Raw genomic sequence first — 27927 nt, 5'->3', positions numbered from 1 at the left:
GGTTTAGCAAAAGTGTGTGGTTTAAAGTTGACACTGTCTGAACATAAGACAATCTTTGTCATGGCAACATGGTTAACTTTGTCCAGCATTTAACAGATACAACATAAAAAGCTTTTCCATGTGCAAATTGAATACCACATCTCCTGTGTCATATTCCTGCGTTCTGTTGACCCTCCATCCACCACACCCTCCTCCTATGTGGACTTTGTCCTTGTTCTATCATGTCTCTGGATGTTAGATGCTATTATAAGAACTACAGCCGCTGGATGTTGTCAAACTATATTACATAACTATGGCCCATAATATAATAATAATACAATAATAATAACCTGCTGCATAGATTTGTTTTATCCGTGAAGCTCTAAACTGGCTGTCGGTGGATCAAAACGAACCTTCCTACAGTAGATCCACATGAAAAGGTTTCACAAAGACACGGTTGTAAACATTTTTCTGGGACGGCCAAAAATCACCAGTTGTTTAGGTCCTTTGAGAAAACGGAAAGCTTTTATGACATTAAAGTCAAATCTAAATATTCCAAACAAAGCAATGATACAACTGCGTTTTGTCAGTTTTCTAAAGGGAAAAAAAGTGTTGCTGCAAATAAGTCCAGATCCAGAAATCCTGATATGAAATGTAAACAGATTTCTGGATCTGGACTTATTTGCAGCCACACTTGAGGCAGTCTCCCCCTGCACATTCTCCTCCTACCTGTCCCTCCTCAGTCTTCTCCCTCTTCCCGGCATAGTTTAGTTTCTGTGTCCTGCGCTGCTTGCTATGCATCATGTTGGCCCAAAATGACGATTGATTGCAGTGCCACTGCCTTTGTAATCCGCTTAGGATGGATTTTGCATCTAAATCACTTTATTATTTATGTGCCTAACTCTTGCCAATGCCATTTGGAGGCAGTATGATTGGTGATCCATCACACATTATCCTTCAGTGTGGTCATTAATATTGCGATGGGATGGACCTTCACCATGAAACTTCCAGGTGGAAAGGAATGCAGATCTCCTCTGGGAGGGTCAGGCTACTCAAAAGAGGAGTCAACAGAAGGGCGATTATCAGGTGTGCTGCTATACCAGACGGATTCTCCAGAGATGTTGTTAGTTTGCCCTCTCTCTGCTATTAACCTCTCTCTGCTGAGCTCCTCTCCTCTCTGTGCTCCCCAGGTCGCACAGCAGCTTGTATCCTCATTCATGGTCTCTCATAGAAAAATATAGGATGTTATTGTCCTTTTCCACCAGAGCTTCAATCACCACCTGCCAATCACGCATCTGTTGCCTCCGGGCAGACACACACCAGCACACGGTGCCACATCAAGAGTAGCTGAAACAACAACCTATGTACATGAGAAAAACAAGGAACGATAGATCCTCATCTTACCCCATGAAGGGATGGATTCAAGTTTGGTGCAGATGGATAAAAGGAGTCTTATACAATCGTAACCCATACAGTGATACGCCAACATTTCTTTTTCATGTCCTGCCTCACTCCTGAGTCCATGACCAGCAGATAGACACCATCCTTTCAACTGTGCGTGCAGTCACAAGGGAGATAGAGCCTGTATCGCCCGTAATTAGCTTAGCTCAAACGCTGGAAGTGTATAGGTAGTGTTAGCCTGACTCCTACCCGAGCTGAAATCAGCAGTCAGAAGCTGATTTCATTTTAGCTCTAAACTCTGTAAATATATCACTTTATCAACATTTCAAACATTTTTAGGCGAGAAAGTAGCCGTTTAGATTAGATAGATTAGACATTTAGATAGCAGTGTGTCGTTAATTTGTCGATAAACGATAAAATTTGTGCTTTTACTTTGAAATAGGAAGCTAACCTACCCTCGATGTAGCTAGCTTGAACCAAAATAAAGCGTCTTTGCTTGAACCCTCCGTTTTGACCGATCTCGTCCCGTTACCGGCATTTGACCACTCAAGATGCCTTACCGGAGAGTTCTGTCAGCTCTGAGACGAAGATCGGCTTGCTGGTTTCTGTTTAGAGTTGCTGAAGAGTTTCTCTGATGACTTTAGGTGGAGGCAGGCTAACACTACCCATACACTTCCAGCGTTTGAGCTAAGCTAATTACAGGCGATATGGGCTCTCCCTTGTTACTGCACGCACAGTAGAAAGGATGGTGTCTATCCGCTTGTCATGGACTAGGGAGTGAGACAAGACACGAAAAAAAAAGGTTGGCGTATCCCTTTAAAAACTTTCAAAACATATGGGGTGTATGCTGTCAGCATTTGGAGACTCAGCACTAACACGAGGCCTGTGGCATGCAGGGGACAGCTCAGAGCTGGAAGAATCTGTCACTCTTTGTCTCCATGGCAGCCGACTGAGTCCACTAAAGTGCGGGGCCATGGAGATACAGCGCATAGATCTCAGCGGGTTGAAGACGGAAAATGCTTAGATGCATCGGAGGTGCATGGATGCCAGCAATCATCATGTCACCGTGTCACGAGGAAGTCCCCCATGTCAGCTTCTAGCCGGAGGGGGAGGGAACACATGGCAACAGAAGTGAGACATAGAAATATTTGTACTTAACGTGGCTTATGCAACAACACAGCAGCTGGCCTCAGATGGAGAAAACACGTTACTTGTGTGATTGTCAGTGGAATTAAAAATAGTTTGGTGACAAAGTGGTGAGTGTGGTGCTGTGGCCTAATTACAGTGTACATATTGCACATTTATTTTAATCCAAGATTTGAACACGTTGTGCAGCCACACAAAATTAATTGTACCCTAAGATATCAAGTGTGCACACTATGCATTGATTGCACAGGTCATTTTGAGCATTTTGGCTCATTAGACCTTTTCTTGGGATTGATTACATGTACAGACTTTGCTCAATCGGGTACACTCCAAAGCACTGGCATATAATGCTAGTTTGAATCCATATTGTAATGGGACTATAGTGTTACTGCCAACACAGGCTGTTAGTTTAAAAAGCTTGTACATTACTGCTTTTTAATTATCAATGGAGAATGACTCCACGTCATACTTACTGGCTGATTTCCATTGTTAACTGTAATTATTTGTAAGTGAGGCCACTTGTAAATCCCTCACCTGAGCAGAGACCTAATTGACACTTGTGTGTCTTTAGAAATCAATTGTAGCGGTATGACATTTTAAAGAAAACAAAACTGAAGCATTATTACATTGGTGGGAAGTGTTTGAATGGTTCATATCTGTGTTAATTCAGTTTAATCCCACAATTTAATATAGGAAATTAAATACATACAGTTTTGTATTCTAATATAAAATACTGGTGGGATACACTTGTGTAATAACTACTAAAATAGTGCTCTATACATGTACTTGAGTGTTTGAGCATGTGTCAGCACCATGGACAGAGACATAACAGTGCCAGCATTAAGTAGGGTTGCTGGGATCATGTTTTCTGTTCCGCTGATATTCATACTGATCATCTATGAGTGACAACCCATACCAACCATCATTTGCATTCATTGCAGGGGGCTACGTTAAATGAGTCTCATACACTTTGTAAAAGAGCCACACAGCCGACATGTTGTGTTGTTTAGTTTGGGGGTTGGAGCCAATCCCAGCTGACATTATAGGCGAGAGTGGGATACAAACTAGATTGACGGATCTCCACAAAGATTTACAAATTGTGTCTTGGAGGAAATAGGAGGGTTAGGGAGTAGTTCACAGAGATAAATAATTGCAAACTACTTGCTATTATACAAATTAAATTCCTTTTGGGAATTACCATAATAAAGTAATTTGTGTTCGTATTCATATTCGTAAACCACTACCATACAGATTCAGCACCATGGACAGTGTCACAAAACAACAACATGAGTAATATGCTGAATATCTTTGCTGTATTCTTCCAAGTGGGGCATACAAATGTGACCTGCACTTGGCACATATTAAGACAATAATGATATAAATCGTATGTATTAATGGCAGTATTAATAATATTCAAGCAGTGGGTTTTCCAAAACATTTGGTTGATGTCCAAAAATGTCCTACCGTTTCTGTCTAGCGCTGCCATAATAGTTCTCTCAGGTTACTTTCAATATATCATACTGAGGTATTTATTGAGGCACAGCCTTGCCTTTATGTTTCAGAACCTCAGAGAGATGGAGAGAGACAACAGAAGGAAAAATTCCCACGTCTGCTCTGTAAGACTCGATATTCGACATCAACACAATTCATCTGAAGTGATTCTCAAAAAAATATATATCTTAAAAAATATCTTCATGCTTGTAACTCTGAATCCTATAGAAATACTGCACTTATGCCATCCAGAGTAGCGTCACATGCACTGTTATTTAGTAATGATTGCTGTGCTCACGATCTTAGATGCATTCTCATGAACTCCTATTCATATTTGATAGGGTAATGGAGCATCCATTTTTCACTCAGCGGCGAGGAGAGGAAGGTGCTGCCAGCTGTGTTATTATAAAATCTTTGCATTTGTTCATCAGCTGTTTTTCAAACACACACACCCCACCCACACACACACTGATAGTCTTATCTTGTGTTGTGACTGTGACCTCTGACCCCTGTTTATCATTGAGTGCACAGATTAGTCATCAGCAGTGTGTCTGAGCAGCTCAAGTGGATCTGTGCAGTCGCAGTGTGATGTGATTATTCCACTGACCTCCTTTCCAGTGACCACAGCCAGCAGAGAAGCATGCTTTTCAAACGTAGCCTACCTCTGCCTCCACAACATGTTCTGCTTCTTTTTTTTTTTTAAGTGGGTGGTGGACGAGCTCAGTAAACAGAGGCAGCGATTGTTGAAACAGCGACATGTATGAACGCAATTATTCAAGTAACACAGCCAGATTGTGTTATCTACAGGTGCGATCTCTGCGTAATCAGCTCGCAAGGTAATAACGCTTTTAATGAGACGTTTCAGAACAGAAAGACGGATCCTTTGTGGAGGTCATTCCTCAACTCCGAGTCATTTCGTGGCTGATTCATTTCCCTGCCATGTTAATATGAAAAGCATCAGCTCGGTTGGATGAGATTGAGGGTGTCCTTAATTGTCAATTAAGGATGTGCTGAAATGGCAGAGTAATGAAAATTCCTTAGATTATGTTTGCTTTACCCAACCTAAATCAAGCCATCACGTGTCAAGAGTCAAATGATTTGCAGTCACAAATAAATCACGGATAGCGCCGGACCTGGCTGTGACTGGGTTTTAATAACTGATGTGTTTTCCTGCTGATTCGCTGATTACCACATCCATAATGCCAAATATCAAACTAATGAAAGCCCCAAAGTACAAAAAGCCATTAGCCTCTATTAATCAGGCAAACAGGGATCACATCATTACATGGACTTGTTTATCATTGTGATGCAGAAACTGAATCATCAATACACATGCAGAAAGTTAAATCAAATCCAAAATAAATCAGTTTTAGAGGGAATGTCATATGTTAATTGTGCAGCCAAGAGGCCTGTCTGAGGTGGCTTAGGTGGCAAGCAGCCAATGCCACCTAAACAATAGGAAACTAAAGGAACCACATGGGTCTCTAAGTTGGACAATTGATTTGATGTTTTTCTTTTTGCCATATGTCAGCTGACCTCCTACCACTATACCTATCTCCTCCAGTTTAATATTATACAGAATGTCCCTATTCTATTGTTGAAATGATATTACAACCTTTCCATTAAAACTAATTTTATTATCTGGCAAGTATGGCAAAAGAAAGAGCCTTTGTTTATTGCAATTGTGTCACCACACTAAACAAATCAGGGAGGCTGATGGTTCTTTGGATTTTATGGGAAAACATATGAAATATTAATTGGCAGAACTTAGACAACATTGGACAATACCAAAATAATGAATTTGACTGGCTCAGCTCTGCTTGCAGTAGTCACACATAGGTCTGTGTTGGCTAAATGCAGTCTAAAAAAAAGGTACAGCAATAACTTTTCCTGTTGAGTCAGAGGAGACACAACAACCTTTGATTCAGCTCTGCATTTCCTGTTTTCAAGTATTCAGTTTTCAAATATTAATTATGTTAGTTCCAGCAAATGTTAATCAACAAAGCACTTACAAGTGTGGGCAATATAATTTTGGCTAATGCCTCTTAACTGGAATTGTTTACTCACTCGTGTTAATTATCTTGAATAAAACTTTTTCCTCTTTCAGTCCCAATCCTAACCCCTAAAACTGCCCTGAGGAAACAGTGTAACGGTGTGGCAGGGTGCATGAGCGGTTAGAAAGATCATTTTTCAAGCCGGAGGACCTGAGCTGATAAATACGTGTCCTGCTGAAATACCAGTGGAGACACTGTATTCATACCAACACGATGGCTGAAATGTGAATAAAGCAAGCTATTCCTGGCAGTCAACTCAAGTCTGCACCTCCACCCCATCCCAGCATCCAACTATAGATTCCAAGTCTAAATTCCCTGAGGGGGGACAGTTATTATCATCCCTCTTCAATACCGAGCTTGGTGTCTCCCTGTGGAGTGGGACGAGGTCAAAGCTTAGATGCCAAATGTTACTGGCTGAAATTTCATCGTGCTCTACTCTGCTCTAACAATGTAACATTCTGTCACACTGTGGTATTTGCACTTTACTTCCTTGCCCATAATTTCAAGTTGAAACAAAACACTGCTTTCTCCATCTTGACCATATAGACTCGGTCTGCAAGGTCCAAGTTTCCGCTCCCTTTGGGGGACATCACCACCATTAGTTCCTAATCCCTGCTGTGCTGAGCTTGTTAAATGAGCATCTGGAGCGATGAGGTCAGAGCCTATAGATGCCAAATATGGAAATATGCTAGACACACATTATAATCAATTTCAACTCCTGGCTAAGCTATGTGTTGTTGTGAAACTCAAACAGGTTCCAGTCAGCTGCACCTTTATCTCCATCCTGATGTCCACCTTTAAGTTCTGCATCTATCCCGTTGGCAGGAAGTTATTCATCTTGAGCCCACTGGGCAACTTGGTGAGCGATGAGGTCAGACGGCCTAGATACCAAAGATCAAATCAGTATGTACTCTACATTCACCCGATTGGAAGAGCTTTGTTGCCTGGTCAAAAAACTATAAGCATCCGAACCCTCCTCTACCCAGAGTCCAGCACTCTGAGTCAATGCTTCCTTAGGGGGCAAAGTTATAAATGTCACGCTCCCAATTTCTGCTGTTCTGAGCTTGATTTATCCATGTGGCAAGAGAGGTCAGAGCCTAGATGCCAAATATCAACCATGGTCTACATTCCCATAATAATCCATTTGAGTCTAGTATACTCATTAGAGGGAAATGTTATCATTGTCACCCCCATTGTCTCTTTGGGACACCAAACAAATTCTGTCCCACAGCACCTCAACCTCCACCGCTGTGTCCACCTTGTTTGCATATGGACTAAGATGTTGTTGTCACTCTCTAATCCCCGCTGTGCAGAATGTGAGATATTGTTGAGGTCAAAGCTGAGAGGCCAAACTTTGCACATATCTAACATTTACATAATAATCCATTCTCTCTTTGATCATCTCATGATGATATTTTTCATTCTGCAACATTCTGACATCCAGTGATATTTGCACTCTCTACACCTGCACCACGGCCCCCTAGTTGAAACAAAAACATGTACCATCACCATCACTGTAAAGTTTTAAAACAGAAGTATCTCAGAACATGATCTGGTGAGCCTTCACAATCATTCCCTCTGGTAAGATGTTTTAACAAGATGAGGCCCGATGCCCTCTATAGACAAACCTGTTTTCACATTAAATTTTGTTTGTTAGCTTTGGGGGCATAAGGTAAGACAGGAAGACCTACTGTATATAAACAGCATTTTTCTCTAAATTTCTACAGATTGTCTGCAAAAGTACTTTATGAATCACATCTTCCGATCCCAGAAATATTTTGCCTCAAAACCATGAGCAAAATAAATGTGAATAAAAAACATTTTACAGTCAACATTCACAAAAACAACCCATTACAAAGAGCAGGCACGCTAGAAAATCAATGCTTGCACAGCAAATTGCAGCTGCATCCCATGCCACTTAACACATTCTGCTCTGTAGTAGTAGTGTGTCACAAGAACTTTGACATACTTTTTGCAAGTTGCAGCCTGGTAAATGTTCACATCAAACTGTGCTTACATTCACTAGTGGATCAGTTAACAGATTCTGCAGGGATTTTCTCCAAAACAGCGTGACAACAAACACAGACACTTCAGCATTTAGGAGCCAAGGGAGGTTCTAAACTAAAAGTCTGAGAGATGCCCGAGGCATTTTGTGTTCCCAAGAGAGACAATCCATTCCTCCAGCAAAGCAAAGGCTTTAACGAAATATTCTGTATTTCAAGAGGAAAGTTTTGGGGAAGTGGGGTGTAGACTGTATCTTACTGGCTCTTCATCGGTTCCTAATTGCATCTGCAGTGCCAGCAACAAACAGATCTCTCACAAAACACAAGGACGAGTAAAAACTCACCAAGAGGCTGTCCAGCGATGATCCGGGAATTCTCTCCTGCTACGGCCGCCCGAGCGTTCCTCTCGTTCAAGTACTGTACGAAGGCGTAACCCTTGTGCACAGAACAACCCACTATCTTGCCGTACTTGGCGAAGATGACCTCTATATCGGTCTTCTTGACAATGGCTGTGTTGAGGTTGCCAATAAAGACTCTGGAGTTGAGGGAGCGCGGGTCATTCTTGTTGGTCACGTTGCTTGTCTGGGTTTTACCAGTCATTCTCCTCCAGTTTCCCTCCTGGGACACAGACAGAGGGAAGGAGAGGACTTTAGAGGATTTGGGACAGGCCAACTCCAGCTAACTCTGCTGACATTACAAAACAGATAAACATATGAATGAATAAACAAAATCTAATTTTACAACTCAATATCATGAAATGGTATTTTTATTGTTCGCTTTATCACATGTTCCCAGCCTTATAGCAGGTTCATCAACTGCCTGCTACCTTATTAGCTAGCTTTTGTTGTTTTCTAATTCAGGGCAGCTGCTGTTGAAGGCCAATTGCAGCATGACTAGGCTGTCCCATTTGTAAGGGTCCTTTAAATGCAGCCACAAATGTAACCGTCTTTTCCTGGACAATGATGGATCTAGGAGTCTTCGTGGTCCAGCCAATCCCAGGATTCATTGGGTGTGTAGTGTACTGAAAACAATCAATGGAGAGCCTGAAAACCAAACTTTTAATGAGAACCATTGAGTTTCAGTTAAGCTCAACAGCTAATTGTTAAAACCAACGGCCTTAAAACCTCACCATTTTTTAAAGTTCAACATTTTTAAGGTTGCTAAGCGACCCTTATGAGACTCCATCTGTTACTTATGGTGCGTTCCAGGCAACCCGTAACTCGTGTTTTTCCGACCTGTTCCTATGGTTACCCGTTAGAACGTACAGTCAAACTCGTAACTTCCCACCTGTGAACTCTTACTAGATTGATCTACTCCCAGTTCCCAGTTAGTAACTCGTAACTTGCCTGGAACGCTACAAACTTGTAACTGGTGATTTGAAGTCGTGACTTATGGGTTAAAAAGCCTGCCTGGAACGCTCCAGACAACCCGTAACTTGTGTTTTTCTGACCTGTTCCTATGGTTACCCGTTGGAACGTACGGTCAAACTCGTAACTTCCCACCTGTGAACTCTTACTAGATCGATCTACTCCCAGTTCCCAGTTAGTAACTCGTAACTTGCCTGGAACGCTACAAACTCGTAACTGGTGACTTGAAGTCGTGACTTACGGGTTCAAACTCCTGCCTGGAACGCACCATTACCTACCTTGCTAACTACCAATGGTGGTTTGTAAACTTGGATTAGCTGTTTAAATAAGTGTTACCTCAGCAGTGTTGTGATTTTAAAAGCTGTCTCAGTCAGAGAATTGTAATTCAGATACAGGTAGTTTGCTACTGTAGCTTGCAGTCCATAAACTCAGAGGCTGGGCATGTGTGATAACGTTAAAAGTGAGGGGTCAAAAAAATGGTGACAAACTGTTGTTGTGAAAACTAAGAATGAAATAAAATGTGACATGGAATAAAACTGTTACTGGTAAAATAAAGAAAGAAAAAGCATTTGACATAAAAACAAATGGACTCCTGGAAAGGACATAAAAGTGATGAAATAGCATTTCATATTAACAAGTTTCTTTTTATTATTATTATTATTATTATTTATTTTTTTATGCCTAACATTGAACCCTTTTTGGCTTAACAAAACACAAGATAAGAATCAGTCACCTTTAATGGAAATGCACTTATTGTTGATGAAGGCTTTAGTAGGTGAAGATTTACTCTCTCGTACCGGCCAGTCAACTGCTAAGACAGGTTTTCTTTGCATGGTTAAGAGGCTACCACTGTATGGCTGAGTGGGAGAATTAGAAACAGCAACAATATGTGAATGTTGCAGCAGTTTTGTCTGTTTTGTGAGGAAACCAAATACAGTGGCTATCAGTGGGAAAAGCTTTTGCTATCTCAATACCCATATTGTTGCATCCCTAATGCTTTGTGTGCCGTTTCACGGATCACAGAATGCGTAGGCTGTAATTCATGTTGCAGTTTTATTCAGACTTTTTGTGCTGTCAAGTTATCAGCGCATATTAGCCTCAGCTTTTGTAGAGCTCTCCTGAAATCATTTCTAAGTGACCCATTCATCACTTGGATGTTATTTTTTATGAAGGATGATTTGGTGCAGAATCAGTGATACATACCCAAGGAAAGGATGCACTACGGAGCAATTTTAAGTTTTTTTTATATTCAATTAATTGTCATAGATAGAAAGATAGGTACAGAGATGAATACATCCCACATGTCTCATTGCTTTTTAAAATTGATTTTCTTTTTAGTGAAAGCACATGATTTCATTTTTATAGCTGTAGAAATCCAGGTTTTCATTACAGTTTATATTCCAAAAGGGATTACACTTAGTGCATTAAATACTGTGAAATATTGTGAAGAAAATACTGAATATTCAATATTTGCCTCCTCTGAGTCTCTGTCCCTGACACATGGTGATAACAACTATTCAGCTTTGAGACGAAGAACCTGAATAATGGATCCAATCCTCAGTAAACAGGATTAGTAACCAAGGTAACACTGATGCTGCTGGAATATTGTGTGCGCACACACACAATCACTTACGTATTTTATCAGTGGAAGTCTTTTTCTTCCTTACTCCTAACTTAATTTTCCACTGCAAGAGGCCATTGACATGATGTTATTATTATGCTGTGGCATCTTCGCAATTACATGATGCAGTCCCTGTGTGAAGTGCTATGCTATAACAGGTTTGTTCAGCTAATTATAGCATGGCATGCGATTATGTCGAATATACAGTGAGAGCATGTGAAGCTGAAATAGAGGGATGGTTACATTTCACTGTAAGGTCACTTTGTGCTGCACCTACAGTAGATGAAGGAGGAAAGTGACCAGTCATCCAGAAACATGGGAGCAGCCCTTTAATTTACAGGGCAGAGATATACACATCCAGCTGCTCATTCATGGATAAACCCATATTATTTCACTTGGCAGCACATGTTTTTAACATTACATCATCTAAAAAGTCTAATGCTATTGACTCCCCTGTAATTATTCCACACCCACCACAGGTGCACCATGATTCATGGCTGTTATGTGTTTGCTGTTTACAGTACTGCATCTGTGTGTGTGTGTGTGTGTGTGTGTGTGTGTGTGTGTGTGTGTGTGTGTGTGTGTGTGTTGTCTCTGAGGGGGGGATAAACTACTGCTCACCATCTCTCAAGTGACCTTGACATTTATCAGCAGCAGACACTGAAAATTAATGTGGCAGAGATACACACACACAAATACATGTGTGAACTCAAATGAGCTCCACAATGACCGCATGATGGTTGTTTAAACCCACAACCTGACACACCACGCCACGCTCATGTCTGTGGACAGGTCACGGGGAACATGACAAATCAGCGGAGAAGGGTTAGATTGCCTCTCTTGGCAGATCAATCAGGAGTGGGTAACAGTCATGGAGGCCTTTTACTGCTCTCTACTGTTATATTTCATGTTGTCTTCTCTGTTGTTTTCTTTAGAGCAGGACACTAATGTATTCCATCAGTGGTTTTCCTGCTGACCTTGCGTCTTAGTTTATTTACAACCCCCATTAAGCCTCACATCCCATGAAGTGATAGCGTCACGATGGGAAACATGGGAAAACAGCACAGGAAGTGATGGGCACCGGTAGCGTAATTGGCAAAATAATTGTTCTGAGGACTTGACATTTGTAATCATGGAAAAGCACAAAGAAGGGGCGTCATCCCAGAAACGCAGTCTGCAAACTGCTTTTAGAGGAAAAAATGATGACCTGGTGTTCAAAACCCGCTCTTCCAAAAGGAGGAGGTTGATAGTGATTTGGTGGATGATGTGTCAGAGCAGGAAGATGATGCCAAAGAAAACCATATTATATATAAAGCAGGGAGAGTGCTTTTTAAAAAAATAATAAGCATGTTATTATTTCATGTTTTTGTGTTCTAAGTGGTAAATGTTGAATTAATATTGATAATTATGATTTCTTATGATATAGAATTTAGCATATAACATATAGCACCTAATGGTTGCAATGGTTAAACATGGTCATATTATGAATTCCAACAGTTCCACAATGTTTATGCCATTTTAAAATTAAATGAAATATATTTAAATCATTATGGATTTGATGTGTTTATGTCTTATGTAGAACAGGATGTCATACTGTGTAATAGTAGATGTTTTTCTGCAAAAACGAGTGTTGTAAAACTTAAAAAATGCACTCTCCCTGCCCTCTGAAACACTTAATCATACATACATTTTTGTGTCATAGGCTATTTAAACATTCTAAATAGATCTGTAGTTTAAAATTCAATATAGACACTTACTATGAGGGAATTCTTGGTTCGGGTCAAAATTGACCCGAACCATACTGTGAAGGTAACACATATGAACAGTATGTAAGGGTTAAAATGATCACAGCTTCTACAGTGCTTTTTTTTGTCAGTGAAGAGCAGAAGACGGTTAAGTCCTCATTGTGGCATTGCTGTCTTTAATATGGTACAAAAAAAGCATCCGATCTCATACCAGTAAAAAAAAGAAATATGGATAAGGTCAGCAGAAAAAGCAGCAAGGTCGTGCTGCTGACAGGAAGGCTCTGTTGGGACAGTGGTAGAGTGAAAAATATAGGGGATTTACTGTAGAGCAGTAGAAGCCATATTACTGAGCTCTCCTTGCTCTGTAATGCATTGTGCTTTTGTAGACAGGCTCTTAAATGGTTGTTGTTTGGGCCTGGCCACCTGCCTGATTTATAGACATTTTTCCATGGAGGGAGGGAACTCATTGAATTGATTCCTTTTGTAATTTCCTACCACTCCACCACTGTACATTGCTCTTTGCCATGCCTCAGCCACTCTGCTCTGATTGTTGCCAAGGCAGCTTGACGGGGCTGAGGAAAGGCTGGAGGAGATGCTGCTCACTGAGACAGAACAGAGAAAGGTAGCCCCATACACCTATTTCCACCGGTGTTGCTGCCATGTACCGCAGAGGTGGAAGAACTGCGTCATGAATTCCTTCCATTTATATCTTGTCTTGAAAATGTGTCTCTGTGCCTGTGAAAGCAATGGAAATGACTGAGAGAGAAAAAACATCCCTCTATTTGTAAATCAATGCCTCTATTTGTATTGTAAGCTGCAGAGCATTTCTGTGGCGTAGCCAGCCATAAATTTGTGTGCTTTTGTCAGACGCCTAAGCTATTCTGCCCCACAATGACAAACTGCAGTCACATTTTGTCTGATTTTAAGGTAAAGGAACAGTTCCATGAATCTAATTTTAATATCACCGTGCAGCAGGATGGCTTTAAGGCAACGGTATACCATATGGCATGCTCTACTTCTCTACCTGCCTCTTGAAAAATTAGTTTAGTCTTCAAGACAGACAGACATAAACCTAATTTCGCCCCACATTTTCAATCAGTTGCTGCCCTTTGGCTTTATGAGTCAAGGCGCACAGGCTGGAATTCAACTCAGTAAGTAGACAGCTAGGGTGCAGATGGTCTGGAGAAGGGAAAGGAACAATAATTTTGCCAGCCAGGGGTTCTTGAGGCGCTGTGTTACAGTGAACAGGACATTCACACATTACTATTTATGACTAACAAGTCAGGGGGATTATTCACTCTGAACAGTACTTGCATAGAAAAAGAACAAAATCTCTAGAGGCCAGTGCCTTTTATTTATAATGGTGTGAGGAAGCGACGAGGGGTGTGTTCTTTTGTCTACTATACCCACCAGCGTGGAACTCTACTGTTTGTGGTGTCTTTGATAATCACCTTCCATGCTGTTTGGAGGAATACTGGATATGATATCAGCCTGTGTGTGTTTGCAGTGGGAGTATATTATTCAAAGAAGCGAGCTTGTTGATGGAGAGCACACACTGAACACCATTTCCTGTGGATTACACCTGGTCCATGGTTTTGTAGGCATGGCTGTACATGCTCCAACCCACTTGTTTTGGTGTTTTTTGGTGATAGCGCAAATCCTCTAACCTTTCACCTGGTGTTGCTGGTTATGACATATAGCATATATCACACATGATTGGGTTCTTTACTTTGGAAATTGACTGGATGTTTGATTCTGCCTGACTTCCTGTCCAGGCCTGAGCTGCTCTGCTGATCTGCTAGATTCATATTTTATGTGGTGCAGAATGAACAGCCTGATAAATCGCTGAAAAATCTGCAGCAAATCTAGTGGAACCATGCAGCTCCTTAAAAAAACAACACAGCTGTCAAATTTGAAATCCAGGGCTTTTAGGCAATGACAAATAAAAGTTTTATTCAACTTTATGTACGTAGATATGTCTAGATGGATAATAAAATCAAATCTGAGTTGACTTTTAGATCAAAGATTGTGATGTAAAAGAGGTACCATAACATTAAGCTAATTATTCTTAGCTTCATAAAAACAATGTACTGTAGACTACTGGCCTAGAGGAAAGCAGGACAAAACCAAGTCCTGGGTTCCAAGAGAAAAATAACAGACGGATCTTGGTCATAATGACAATTTAGTCAAGTAACTTTTGATATTTTTGTTAATTGGTTTAGTCAGAGAGCTGAAATGTGTCTTCATTCACAAATCCTGAGTTTTAGTCACTCTCCTTTCCTCCCAGTGTGCATTTACAGTGTTAATGAGCGTTTCTTTGAATGAATTAGAACTGAAGGTCTCCTTAATCTACTGACTCCTCGTTAGACTCTTTTCTTTCTGTGACTTTAGCGCAAAACATTTAGAAACATCAAGGTAAATTCGCTTCATGCTCTGTATTTTTGTTATGTTCTAGAGAATGCTTTTTTACTTGGGTGGTTCCTGTATTTATGGTCTGGGGAGAAAGACTATACCCTGTGTACCTCATACATCTTATCTCACTTCAATACCACAGCCTTTCTCAGCAGGGCCTTTTCCTCTTACCTGCAGAAAACCTCATTTCACTACAAATGGTGGCTTTGCTTCGCAGCTCCAACAGTTTTTTATTTTTTCCAAACTCTGGTCTCAGAAAATTCATTGACTATTAAGAAGCCTGCAGCAATGATACAATTAGCTAAGATGCAAATGGAGCAATTTCTCACTTGGCCTTCATTCACCTGCAGCGCAGAGGAATGGGTAATATGCATTGGGAGAAACTCCTGTGTGCTGGGGCATGGCAGACATGGGATGATGTATGAGAGGAATTTGTTATTGTCCAGGGGGAGTCGGCTGTTTGTGATGGACAGGGGAACACTTCACCTGCAATGACAAGATTTCATTTCTTTCTGTGGTGGTATACAGCTGCACAGAGTTGAAACTAATCTGGTCAAACACAGTGAGCTGTCGAGCGCAGAATAGATCAATCTCTGTCTGCTCTTAATCCAATTTGATTGGTAAGGATAGCACCAGGGTGTTTTATGATATAAAACCCACTCTGCATGATTGTTTTGAAAGCTTCCTCTCCTCCATGTAACACGGCGCCACAGGATATTTAAAAGCTTTCTCTCCACAATACAGTGGGATATTCCCATCTTCTCAAAGTGGAAGGGCAGACGTTCAAATATGTTTATAAGCACACCAAGCAAATCTCTTTAGGATTTTTTTTTTTAGAATAAAATCAACAATAGAGACACTTGGGCTGTTGTAAAAATGTGTTGAAACACTTCACTCTAGTAGAGGCAGCAGAACAACAGTCAAAACAGGGTCAGGTGGCACTGGCTGTAACTACTTCATATACTATTGGTTAGTATGGCAATACAGTAGCTATATGTTTTATGGAGTTGGCAGGTGTTTTAAATGCAGGTGGTTTTCATTTTGTGGTGGAGTTGAAGTTACAAAAAGAAAAAAACATAAATATTAGCACACATGCTTAACCACACTCTCCTGGAATAAACTATGAATAGACTTTAATACACTCTGCACTAAGTTAGCATGCTAAATGCATTTACTTTTTTTTTTTAAACTTCCGTGGCCATCCCATTTACTTTATCACTGGAGTAAAGTTATTATCTGTACTGCTGTTAATACTCACTTGAGAAGCTGCAGCCCCAACTTCTTCCTGAGTCTGATACAATGTTATGTTCATCTGAATCACCCTCCGATACAGCTTTAAAGGGGCTATTAATAAGTTTCCTCTCCTGTCAAATGTGGTTTCTCGCCGGCTGCAGGTGCTGGTGATTGTATTTGACAAAAGCTTCAGCCATTGTTGCGTTTACACGACAAGAAGTTATAATACAGCCTCTGGGCAGCACTACATCTTCAGGGCAGATTGGAGGCTTCAAGGAGTCTCTGTTGCAGGGGTCCGCTTGTAAGTTTGGCCCCAGGCCAACTTTTTTCTAGTCCATTAGATGGCGAGAAAGAACATAACCAAAGGCTAGTGTAAGGGACTGATTTAGAAAAACACAACTAGAATTTATTCTGTTACTGTTCATATGTGTGGTGCTGTGGCCACCAGTCACATATATGGGTGAGAGATCTGGCAATAATACCTATGACAATCGTTTGTGTACCTGCCAATGCTGTTTATTAACTTCATATGAAGTATTCATTTTGACAGTACAGCTGTGTTTTAATTTCAAAGTTCAGTTGCTGCTAACAAGCTAACCCTGACTAGTCTCTCCCTGGGTTGTCTCTAGCAGGGCTGTTGCTAGGAATTCTGGGGCCCCTGAAAGAATGCTAAAGTGGGCCCCTGACTTTTCCACTTTTTTTCTTAGACTACGTATGTATTATCATTTTTTATTTAGCCTACTTTGTTTTGATGCTAATGCAGCATTACTATGAGTATTAGTCAGGGTCTTATGCAGAATAATACTCTCATACAAAAATACCAGGGTTTTTTGTGGCCCCTACTGGGCACTGGGCCCCTAGAGTTATCATCACCTTTCTCCCCTATACAACGGCCCTGGTCTCAAGTAGCAATGGCTCCCTCTCAACACCACTGTGTTGGGCTGCAGCTGGTGACGGAGGCTCTTGTTGGGGAATTGGTTCATGCGTTGCTACACCAAACTCACTGAGGCTGCAGAGCAGAACTAGGACTGATGTCCTCCAGCAACAATTAGCAGGCTAGTTGTTTGACAGTTACCATAGTCAAATGAGCAGAGACTGACCTTTTAAGATTAAATATCTAAATGGAGAAACCTTTTAATAATCCCACATGATTCATTCTAAAGAGTAGATAATATTCCAAAATAAGCTTGTTTACCCAGAGTCACATAACCTCTGGGACTTTCTTTCATGTTTCATAATAAAAGCTCACAATAGCGGACAAAATTGCTTGAGAGGAAGTGATTTTTGTGGGTAAATGTTGCTGCACAGATGGAAATAACAGAAATATTAGTCTGCTGCAAACTTGCTGCTTACCTTTGCTTCTTTAATAACTTATGAAACAGACATTCAGGAGTTTTCTTTCACAGAATGCAGTTGTGAGAGTCAACCAAAACAGCAAAGTTGCATGTGTGAAGGAACCACAATGACCTCGAAGACACTGTAAAGCTCCATAGTCAGGGGTCAAGATTGGCCACTATACATAGGCACCTTAGTCAATATACAAGTAGTCATGTGATACATTATCATAAAAATGCAGATCACAGCCACATCAAACCAGAATATAAAGAGGACTGCACACACAACCTTCTTCTCACTGCTCAAGCAATTAAATTACAACCAACAGGAATCAGCCAACTATAAAAGCCAACAGGAGAAACTAGTAAAAAGAAATATACACAGGGACATAAGTGAGACCAAAATGTTTAAATATGCCAAAATATTGTAAAGGTATGCTGTGATATGGTGGGTCTAATGAATCTGGCCATTGACCGTTCTGCTCTCCTCATTAAATCTGGATGTGTCATCATTAGTGCGGCAAGTTGCAGCTGCAGCTGGGACAAATTTTTAATGGGGGCAAATTAGCATTTGTTAACATCTACTCTGCAGGAGAGGTAAAACAAAGTCTCGACTCTTCATTAGAAGCACTGGTGTACACTTAAAAAATGTATTTGACTGTAATGAAAACAGCCACGTATCGACCTAATGCAGTCGTGTGCCCAAACAGCAGTATTTTTTTTTTTTTTGTCAAAGAAGTGGACATTTCATTTAATCTTGTTCTCAGCTCTCTACAATTAACAGTTTGCAGAGGAATATTTATTATTTATGGACACCCCTGTGAGCCACACTGTGCTCAATAGCCTGTATTGTAAAAGGATGACAGGCAATTTTTTGGCTTCAAAGGCTTGGCAGCAGCTCAGTGGAATTTAAATGACCTTAAAATTCACAGGTTTTGTTTATGGAATTACTATGCAGAAAATCAGGAGTATTATCTGTATGGTGTCATCAAAATATAGGCTAATTTTTTCCAGTTTTATGCACTTTGGCTTTAATGTTGGCTATGCATATAAATGCTGCGTGTTCTGTTTCAGAGCCAAGTTCCAAGAGGTTATAACAAGGATATGTTTGGCACTGCCTCTTCTCCGGTGGTGCGGCACAGAGGGGCTGGTCGGCCATCTGCAGCCTTGAAATGACCTGTGTGTCAGCGGAGGCCTCGTCCAGCAGCAGTTGCCCTTGCCTGTAGCACCGCCTGGCGCCAGAACCGCTTCATGAGTAGACGCTTGTCCGTCACCCTCCTCAGGCGCGTGTACATATTTCTGTTGCTGGCGGTTACGGCAGGGCGCTGTGACTTGGCCGCACAGAGAGTGTGTGAGGCCTCGCTCGCTGTCTGCTGTGAAGTGCAGCTGCCTCGACCATACGTTCGCACCGCGAGCGACGCGATCAATCAAGTCAGCAGAAATTCATTAATTTCATATTGAGGTAAAGCAGCCAGAGAAACTCAGCCTACACATGCAGAGTTGGCCAAGAAAATTTGGCCATTGCTCCACTTTATGTGGCCATCGGGCTTCATTGGGCAGGTTTTCCTGCTTTGCTGTTTCCAATGTCAGTTTCATTTTTATTCATAATCACTTCGCTTGCCAAGTGCAAAATGGATGAGAAGTTTATTCATCGCCTCCCATATGAGAAGATTTAACATCTCAGAACCACTGAAATTTAAGTCATTTTACAAGATTGAAGCAGCTCAAGCAACTTGTTGGTCAAGGGGGCAACTTCAAGGAGAATTCCGGTCATTTTTGACCCCTAAATCGTTGTCCTGATGGTCACCTGGTGTTGGGGGGAGCAAAAAACGCGACTAAAATTGATGCAGGCAAACTGGAGACACACCATGGCTAGACGGCGCTAGCGATAGCAACAACGCTAAAGTATGGGGGCAATTTTTTCAACCACAACAAACACTCAAAAAACAATCAAATATATATGTATAAACAGTATAAACTTTGTGTTTTTGCATAGTCACTCAACTCAGACAGTCTAACTCTGACAAGTCCTGGAAAGACATTACTATTCGATCGCAGAGCGCCTTCTCCCCGCCACAGAAACAAACACTTTTTCCTTGTTGTGATGATTTCTTTACAAAATAAACGGTGGAGCAGTGCAGTGGTAATGTCCAAAATATATCTGAATATATCAGAAATCATCACAACAAGGAAAAAGTGTTTGTTTCTGTGGCGGGGAGAGCAGGCGCTCTGCGATGGGATAGTAATGTCTTTCCAGGACGTGTCAGAGTTCGTCTATCTGAGGTGAGTGACTACATGCAAAAACACAAAGTTTATACTGTTTATACCGGTTTATACTGTACAGTTTATGAGTTCAGCGGTGTGTCATAAGGATTTGAGTCATGTATTTGATAGTTTTTTGAGTGTTTGTTGTGGTTGAAAAAATTGCCCCCATACTTTAGCGTTGTGGCTATTGCTAGCGCTGTCTAGCCATGGTGTAACTCCGGTTTGCCTGCATCAATTTTAGTTGCGTTTTTTGCTCCCCCCATCAGGACAACGATTTAGGGGTCAAAAATGACCGGAATTCTCCTTTAAAAAAAAGCACACAGCTGGTTACCATGGATAAATATACCACAGGAAAGTATCCGCATGGTTCCCTTTCCAGCGGCACTTCCAAAGAAAGAGATCGTAATGACTGAAAGCAGCACTGACAGGTCTGTGTGAAGGGACCTGTACTATGAGTACATCAGTTTGAAACAGCCGTCAGATGGACTTTGATGATACAAATCTCCATCATGTAATGTTCATGGCTGTGACTACTCCCTCCTCTTATTGCCACGCTAAATGTTCAAAGGTAGCGCAAACTTTGTCTAACGTATTGACAGGGTGGAAGAAAGAAAGAAAGAAAGAAAAAAAAAAACCTCACATCCCAAACTTCAAAGAATCCCCAACACTTCAAAAGCTTCTTCATGGTTCAGTGACTAATCTTCAAAGTCATGCCAAGGATTGAACTGATAGTGCCGCTGTGTGTATAGCAGGTACAAACATCCTTGTCAGCGGCAGTGAGGTGTGAGGTGCAGAGAAAGGGAGAGGAGATAAAACCAAAAGCTAATTGAGACAAAGTCTGTCCCTCGCCTGTGTGAAATACAAAGCCCCTGGCTGAAGACATTTAGTAATTACAACTGCCAGAGAACCAATCAGTCAAATGGATACACCATTAGAGGTTGAAGCCAGACATTAAGGTAAATTGGAAAATTATTGGTGATCCTGGAGGTTTATCCCATTCATTGTGAAGCTTACAGTAGATCTATCTTACCTCGTTGCTGCCTTGTGCATTGCAGTAATCTCAAGAAATTATCAGGGGAAAAATGGCCTTGGGAAAAATATCGTTATCTACTTAACTTCTGGACTTTGCAGTTTCTCTTCCTGCACCTGTCCAGTCATTATCCTCCTACTAATTGACATTGGATGTATCCTTTGGCCAGAAGAGACTGAAATAATTCCCTGACAAATTATTTAAGTTGTCATGAGGACTGTCTCTGCGTTTTATCCCCACAGTGGTGCAGCTAATGAAATCCTCAGAGTGGCCCAAATCGTTTGTCATGGTGAGTTACTGGTCGATGCTTTGTTATATTTATTGAGAACTTGTATCTTAATAACACAAGTCCCGGACTTCTGTTTGAAATAACGCATTCAGACCATGAGGTGCAGGAACACATTCTTTGTGTAGATAATAGCAAAAGAAGATCAAGGTCTGTCTCTGTTCGCTACAAACCCAAACAAACTAAAGAGGATCCGACACAGAACATTGTGGAAAACTTATCCTAAACCGATCTTACCATATTTATTTCCCCTGCGACTTGTTTGTAAAGAATTTCCAAGACCGGTTCAACAAAACTTTATAACTTTACAAACTTCTTCTTTGAACTTGATGAATGAAATCTGTTCATTAAGTTTGATTATTAGTATAACTTAAGCCTTAAGATGCAGTATAAGAAGACTTGCTGTGCTCTCCTGGGAATAAAGAACTGTTTTCTGAATTTCTAGGCAAAAATATTTACTAGTCTAGGAATGGTGGTATCTGAAGACCTGGAAGAGTTGTCATAACTAAATAAATTAGCAAGCATTAAGGCAGTTCTTCTGCCTGTGTCTGGCCCATGCACATTACGACTTCCTACTCATCGCACTGCCACATCTGGACCAATTCAGGCAAATACAAAGAGAAAATATGATACATATTGAAAAATATGGCATATAACACCTTAGGATAACAGCCAGAATCTGCCTGGTGTGAAAGTAGCCCATGTGGACTTGAGCCAATGTGTTACCTACAATTTTTTAAAGGTCGTTAACAGTTTTTTTCCATGTAAGAAAATCTGCAAACTCTGTATATTGTCAAAAAATTGTGTGAGCAAAGATTTCAGGTGGTTCTTGCTTGCAGTCCATTTTCTGTGAAATGTGCACATGAAACATCTTTTGTCTGCTGCATGACAGTGTAGGAATGTATAGTTTCTTTAGAATCCATTCTGCATGGGTACACATTTCCAATGCTCAAATGGTGGACTGCATTGGTCACAGATAAAGTTACTATATACTTTGGAATAAAGTATAAGAAAGAAGAAAAATAGGAGAAAATTGAGGTAAATAACTGACTGTCTATTGCTGAATAAATACAGGCCATAGGTACTATTGGTAATTTATAGAGAGAAAATCTATGAGGTCACTGTGCAGTGACCTCTGATGAAATTGCTCTACATCTAAGAAACATGTGCACAAACTGAGACATAAATATTGACCTGAGAGGTTTATACAGTCCACTTTCATTATAGTTATCATCCTCCCCTTCATTCATCGCTCCCAAACACCGGCAGCCAGAGATAACAAGCATGACCTACTTCACACAAACATACAGAATACCTACACGTACTGTAGGTAATAAGGTCAGAAGTTCAAGCACAGTACAAGGCGTACAGCTTTCTGTAGTTAGGTGCAGCTTTTCATAACACGAGTAGAATCAATATACTGCTGGGTATGTGTGTATAGTAGACAGACAGACAGACAGACAGACAGACAGACAGTTTTGTACACAGTAGATAGATAGATAGACAACTAGGTGTTCAATTGATTTCCCTCAATTTAAAATGTACATGCAAAAGCAGCCCCATGGAGTGAAGTATATCATAACTAAAAATCAAAGAAGCAACAAGGCTCTGAATTAAAGGTGTGAATCTCAAAGAGCCACAACACTGTTACTACTCAGAGTACAACACATCTCATCCTCTCCAAAAACACATGATGAATCCAAAGACAAACACATGGTAACGTCATGCCAAAGGAGATTGAAAAAAAAAACAAAAAAACAAAAAACTAACAGCCTTACAGAGCAGATATTGAGTGTTGAACAGCTTTATTTAATTGGCTGGCTGCATGTGGTGTCTCCATTAAAAATGTCTGCCTCCCTCTCCGTCTGTAAATACACGCTTCATCACGCCCACCTCATTTCATTTCCTTTTAATTGCACAGCATTTCGTGGTGTAACAGTAAAGTACAATTAAAACAGTCTCAATATTTGCTGACAGCCATATGCTTTAAAATAGCCTAGCTTGGCGTCTAAATAATTCAGTATTAAGATGTGCAGGGACAATGAGATGAGCATGATGAAGGGGCTGATACCCCCCTCTTAACACTCTCTTTTTGTGTCCGTTACAGATAGGCACCACAAACAAGTGCGGCAGGTAGTAATTGCTGCTAATTCCACCTATTCTAAACCACAGCTCACTTACTCCAACCGGTAATTGCAAAGCACTGTCGCACATTTTTAAAGCCGGTTGGAGCCCAAGGGAACCCTCAAGGGCCTCCCTGGGCAATGAAGCCCTCAGCGTGCTTCATGAAGTGTAGCACTCTGCTTTTTTTTTTTTTTTTTTTTCTTGCCCTGGCTTATTTCCATTTATCAGGCCTACTGACATGCAGTATGAGAGTTGCAGACTTCAGGAAGATAGATCTGAGTGTGAGGTTTTGTCAGAGAAGAAGCAGTCGGGTACACCAGACGCACAGAAACGCTCAAAGGTGGATGCACTCATAAAACACACAAATGTAAGAACATGTGTCTGGCAAACACACAGATGGATGAACCCGCAGTCGCTCAACACTCACACTTGCACTTGCGCACAAACATCGCAGACATAAAAGCAGCCCAGAACATCACATGGAGGACCGATCACAATCCTTGAAGTATAAGTTTTGACAGTTTGACAGCACATGTTTTCTTTTGTGTGGCGGCGGAGGCTTATGGAGTCTGTCTGCTGCCCTCCACACTTCTCTTCCTCTTAGAGTAATGAAACACACACACCATATGGCTTTATGCATAAGTCTACACAAGCCGGAGAAACTTCACTTGCATGAGATGAAAACAAACAAAGTACAAAAATAGATGTGGCGGTAAAAAAAATAGAAATAAGACCCATCTCAGCTGCGTGGTTCGGTTCGCAGAATTATCATATGCATTTCAAGGTTGTTGTTTATTTTGACAGCCACTCTCTAAGAATGACTGCTGTCACAAAAATAAGGCTCAGAAGTTGCTAAAAAAAAGGTTTAAATATCATTTCCGAGAATTTATTTATATCTAAGTGAAGAATCATCTGTGTTAGAATATATAAAAAAAGGGATTTCTGACCGTGAAAATTACTGAAACCCTTCATGTCCTCTTGGAGCCACAGTGTATGACATGTATGCCTTAAAGCACTGTGCAAAAAAAAAAATGCGCACACACATAATGACACACTAGCTGTGGATGAATGCTCACGTCCTCTTAAGAGCAATATGAACCGAGATGAACTCCAACGCTGGAATGGCACGGGTTTTTATGAGGGGAACGTCGCTCTGGGGGGGAACGGGGCCACTTTAAAATGGAAACACCATCGGCTGCTGCTTTTGACAACTGTCATCACTCGGTGGGACTACTATTTCTCATTCACCCCACCCTCCTTAAAAGAAAGCCATCGTCATGCCTCAACCTCTGAATAAAGATGGTGAAGTGATGCTTCACCTTATAAAAAATATATCTGTAAATAATGATAAAAATTGTTTCCTGCGCTGTTGAAAAAAATGGTGACACATGAAATCTTATCCAGGAGGATTAGGGGCTCTATATCTGTCAGATACTAAAATAACTTAAGGTGAAGTGAACTGCTAAACCTTTGATCCTCATCCCTCTGTCTCTATCTCTCTCTCAACCCTTATCACATCATCCATTTCCTCACTTGTTTGTTGCTGTGAGTGACACCTCGTACTCAGCTTTATACAATATCTGTCAGATAGTATTATTAATGCTGATAGAGCGCCGGATGAATTGTCATGTGAATAAACTACTGCAGCAGTGGAGGGCGGAGGAGGAGTGGAGAGAGGTCACAAAATGATCAAAGAATTGTGGGGGAAACTGATGACAGACATTCGTTTTTTTTTTTTTTTCTTTTTTGTTTTTTTGTTTTGCCTCGCCATACTAACCCTGGGGAGTTTAAAATACACAGATAAACAGCTTTTTCATGGAAGAGTGAATCCTGTTAATTTGTCGTGCTGGTGGAGTAATAACAAGTATTACACAATAATAAGCCTCCCTTGTGGATTCTGTCTTCCGCCTCTCCACGCAATCCTGTAATCACCACAAAATAAATCACCTATAAAATCAAATCACGGTGCCGTTTGTGCGCTCGCAAAAAAGTTGTAGATTCACTTAAATAAAACTATAAACAATGTCATATGATAACCAGTTCATGCTGATTCTCTTCTTTGCCTCGCAGAGTTGAAGAGGATTAAGCCTGGGTTCCCTTCATAGCTAACCCAATAATATGTGTGACAGAGCTGCAGGCGGCTTAGTGTTTACTGCCTCACATCTCTCCGAGGAGCTCGGAAGTACAGCACAGACAGGCCTGATGTTTTTCCCTCCATCACCTCTGCTCCTTCCTCTCCGTTAAATCATTACTGATACCTACTGCACTGCACCCGTCCACAAGCCTCTGCATTATATACCAACAGCTCCATCCGACTGCAGTGCTTTAGGGTCGGCTCACACGCTGCACAGTTTGTGTGTAATCATCATAGCTGGCTTAGCTTAACATGTGAAGGCTCAAGGCTGGTTTCTAGTGGAGAGTAGGTCATTAAAAATAATGTTGCTGTCCATTCTCTAGGAGGATTAAGCACCACAACTCCAGTTTAAAGAAACAAACAAATATTTTTAAAGGATTTGGAGAACAAACAGGTTTTATTGATAATAATGTGTTCAGTGATTTCCACCACTCACTATATATATATTTCCATCCAACCCCCCCAGCTTCTTATGGGGCGCCTTAAAAAAAAGACCTGTTCATAAATTTGGGGTTGGGACTACCGGTTCCAATCATGTGTGTTAATTTTGGCTTTGGGATTAAAATCATGTTTAAGTTTCTTATTGCACCACCAACATATTGAGTAGTTTCCGTTTATCAAATGTAAGAATATTTACTCAAGTTGTTTGGGGTCAGAGGAACATTTTTTGCAACTTTATCAATTAAAAATGTTTTTTTTTTCTTTTCTTAAAGGTACATTGTGTAAGAATTACTCATCACAAGCAACTCAGTCGTATTTTTCATGCTGCATTCACGTGAAATCGGTTAGATGGCAGACAGACGACAGCCGCTGCAGGTAACGCTTAAACAAGCCTCTATGTACAGTAAACAAGTGGTCCGTCAGCACGAGGCAAAACAATACACGTGACAATATGTTGTCATGGCGATGTGGTATTGTTTAGCTCACCCACGTTTTACCTGCTTTCTCTGGACTTCTGTGACTAAAATGACATCTGGTTTGTTAGCGACGGCCGTCTGCCCGACTGCAGGTGAATGCAGCATCAGTGTAACGCTCCATTCCTCCTCACTGCGTTACCACGGTGACTTTTCACAGACGCCACCTCCACCTGAGCCGACAGCTCCGGTGTCTCCGCTGAGTTTCCGTGGTTTCCTACCGTCACGCTGCCACTGAACGTAAAAACATGGAGACACCACATGGCAGCAGCACCGAGCTTACCCGCTCCATGGAGATATGAATGATATGAACGGCTCATTCAGAGCTGAAAGGAACACTTCACTTTGTTGATGAGGGTAATTACTGATGAATGAAAAACAGACTTTTGAACGAAATAATCGATTTTTGTGAATAGATAACAGGAGAACTTACGCAATGTACCTTTAATTCACACCTATTAATGCCAGTTTTAAAATAGTATTTTATCAGCTAAAAGCTTGGCGCAGAATTAACCATGAGCATAATGGAGTTTAAGTTATTTATGCTTCACCATAGTTTTGAAATACAGCATATTTTTTCACTGCTTACTGGCTCAGCCTATTGTCTGTCTTCCAAGTTAGTCATCTGAAGTCCTTGGCTACATGACATACATTTTCAAGTCTATCACTCATGACAACAGCACGGTGTTTATTTCAAAAGACAGCAACAGCATGCACAAACTGCGGCAAGAGATTTTTTCTCCCGTGACAACAATATGATGCCTTCTAATGAATGGTAAGAGAAGAGAAAAGATACTTGGAGCTGCACCTTGTCAGATTCCAATGTATGTCACATGGAAACACAGTGCAACAAATGTGACTTTGTCAGCAGTGACTTGAAGTATGTCTGATTCCAGCTCACTAAGATACTGGCGGTAGTGTTTTTTTTTTTTCAACAACAGAAATGGGTACTGGTACTTGGGTAAAGGTTTTACAGTGGGGTAAAACTTTAAAGGCACATAGCAACTGTGTCCAAGACAAGTGAGAAAAAAAATGGGACAGAAACAAGTGTGTCTTTTTTGACATTGCTGTCAGTTCAGATTACATCCTGGAAGATGTGAGCAGCATTTTGGCATAAAGATACGTGGAATGTTTTTGTTTTGGTTATGAAACAACTAAATGAAACACAGGAATGACTCAACCGCGTTCACTAAGAATATGGAGTATCCCGCTGAATCCACTGGGTAATGGTGCATCTTGGTTACGGACCTTTTAATGACAAAACACTAGCTGTGTTATTCAGTATGCAGAAGACATGTAATGGCTTTCTCCTCCTACTAATGACTCACCCGGGAGCTTATTGATGAAAGTTTATTTGGGTGTAATAGACAGGAGATGAAAGAGGGTAT

General features: G+C 40.9%; 1 protein-coding gene across 4 annotated transcripts in view; it reads right to left on the bottom strand.

Annotated features, from left to right (window-relative positions):
- The window catches only part of ralylb (RALY RNA binding protein like b), a 104337-nt gene that overhangs the window by 54516 nt on the left and 21894 nt on the right, over positions 1-27927 (bottom strand). For all 4 annotated transcript variants that reach the window (XM_085763059.1, XM_085763058.1, XM_085763056.1 and 1 more), the window contains exon 2: positions 8419-8692. In XM_085763059.1, the coding sequence (XP_085619185.1) occupies positions 8419-8674 (256 nt within the window). In that variant the 5' untranslated portion in view covers positions 8675-8692. The remainder of the gene's footprint in view (positions 1-8418; positions 8693-27927) is intronic.

The sequence above is a fragment of the Trachurus japonicus genome, chromosome 20 (assembly GCF_045865225.1).
Source record: "Trachurus japonicus isolate A0001 chromosome 20, Traja_1.0".
Taxonomy (NCBI): Eukaryota; Metazoa; Chordata; class Actinopteri; order Carangiformes; family Carangidae; genus Trachurus; species Trachurus japonicus.
Note: the sequence above shows the minus strand (reverse complement) of the source record. Positions and strands in the feature narration are given on the sequence as shown.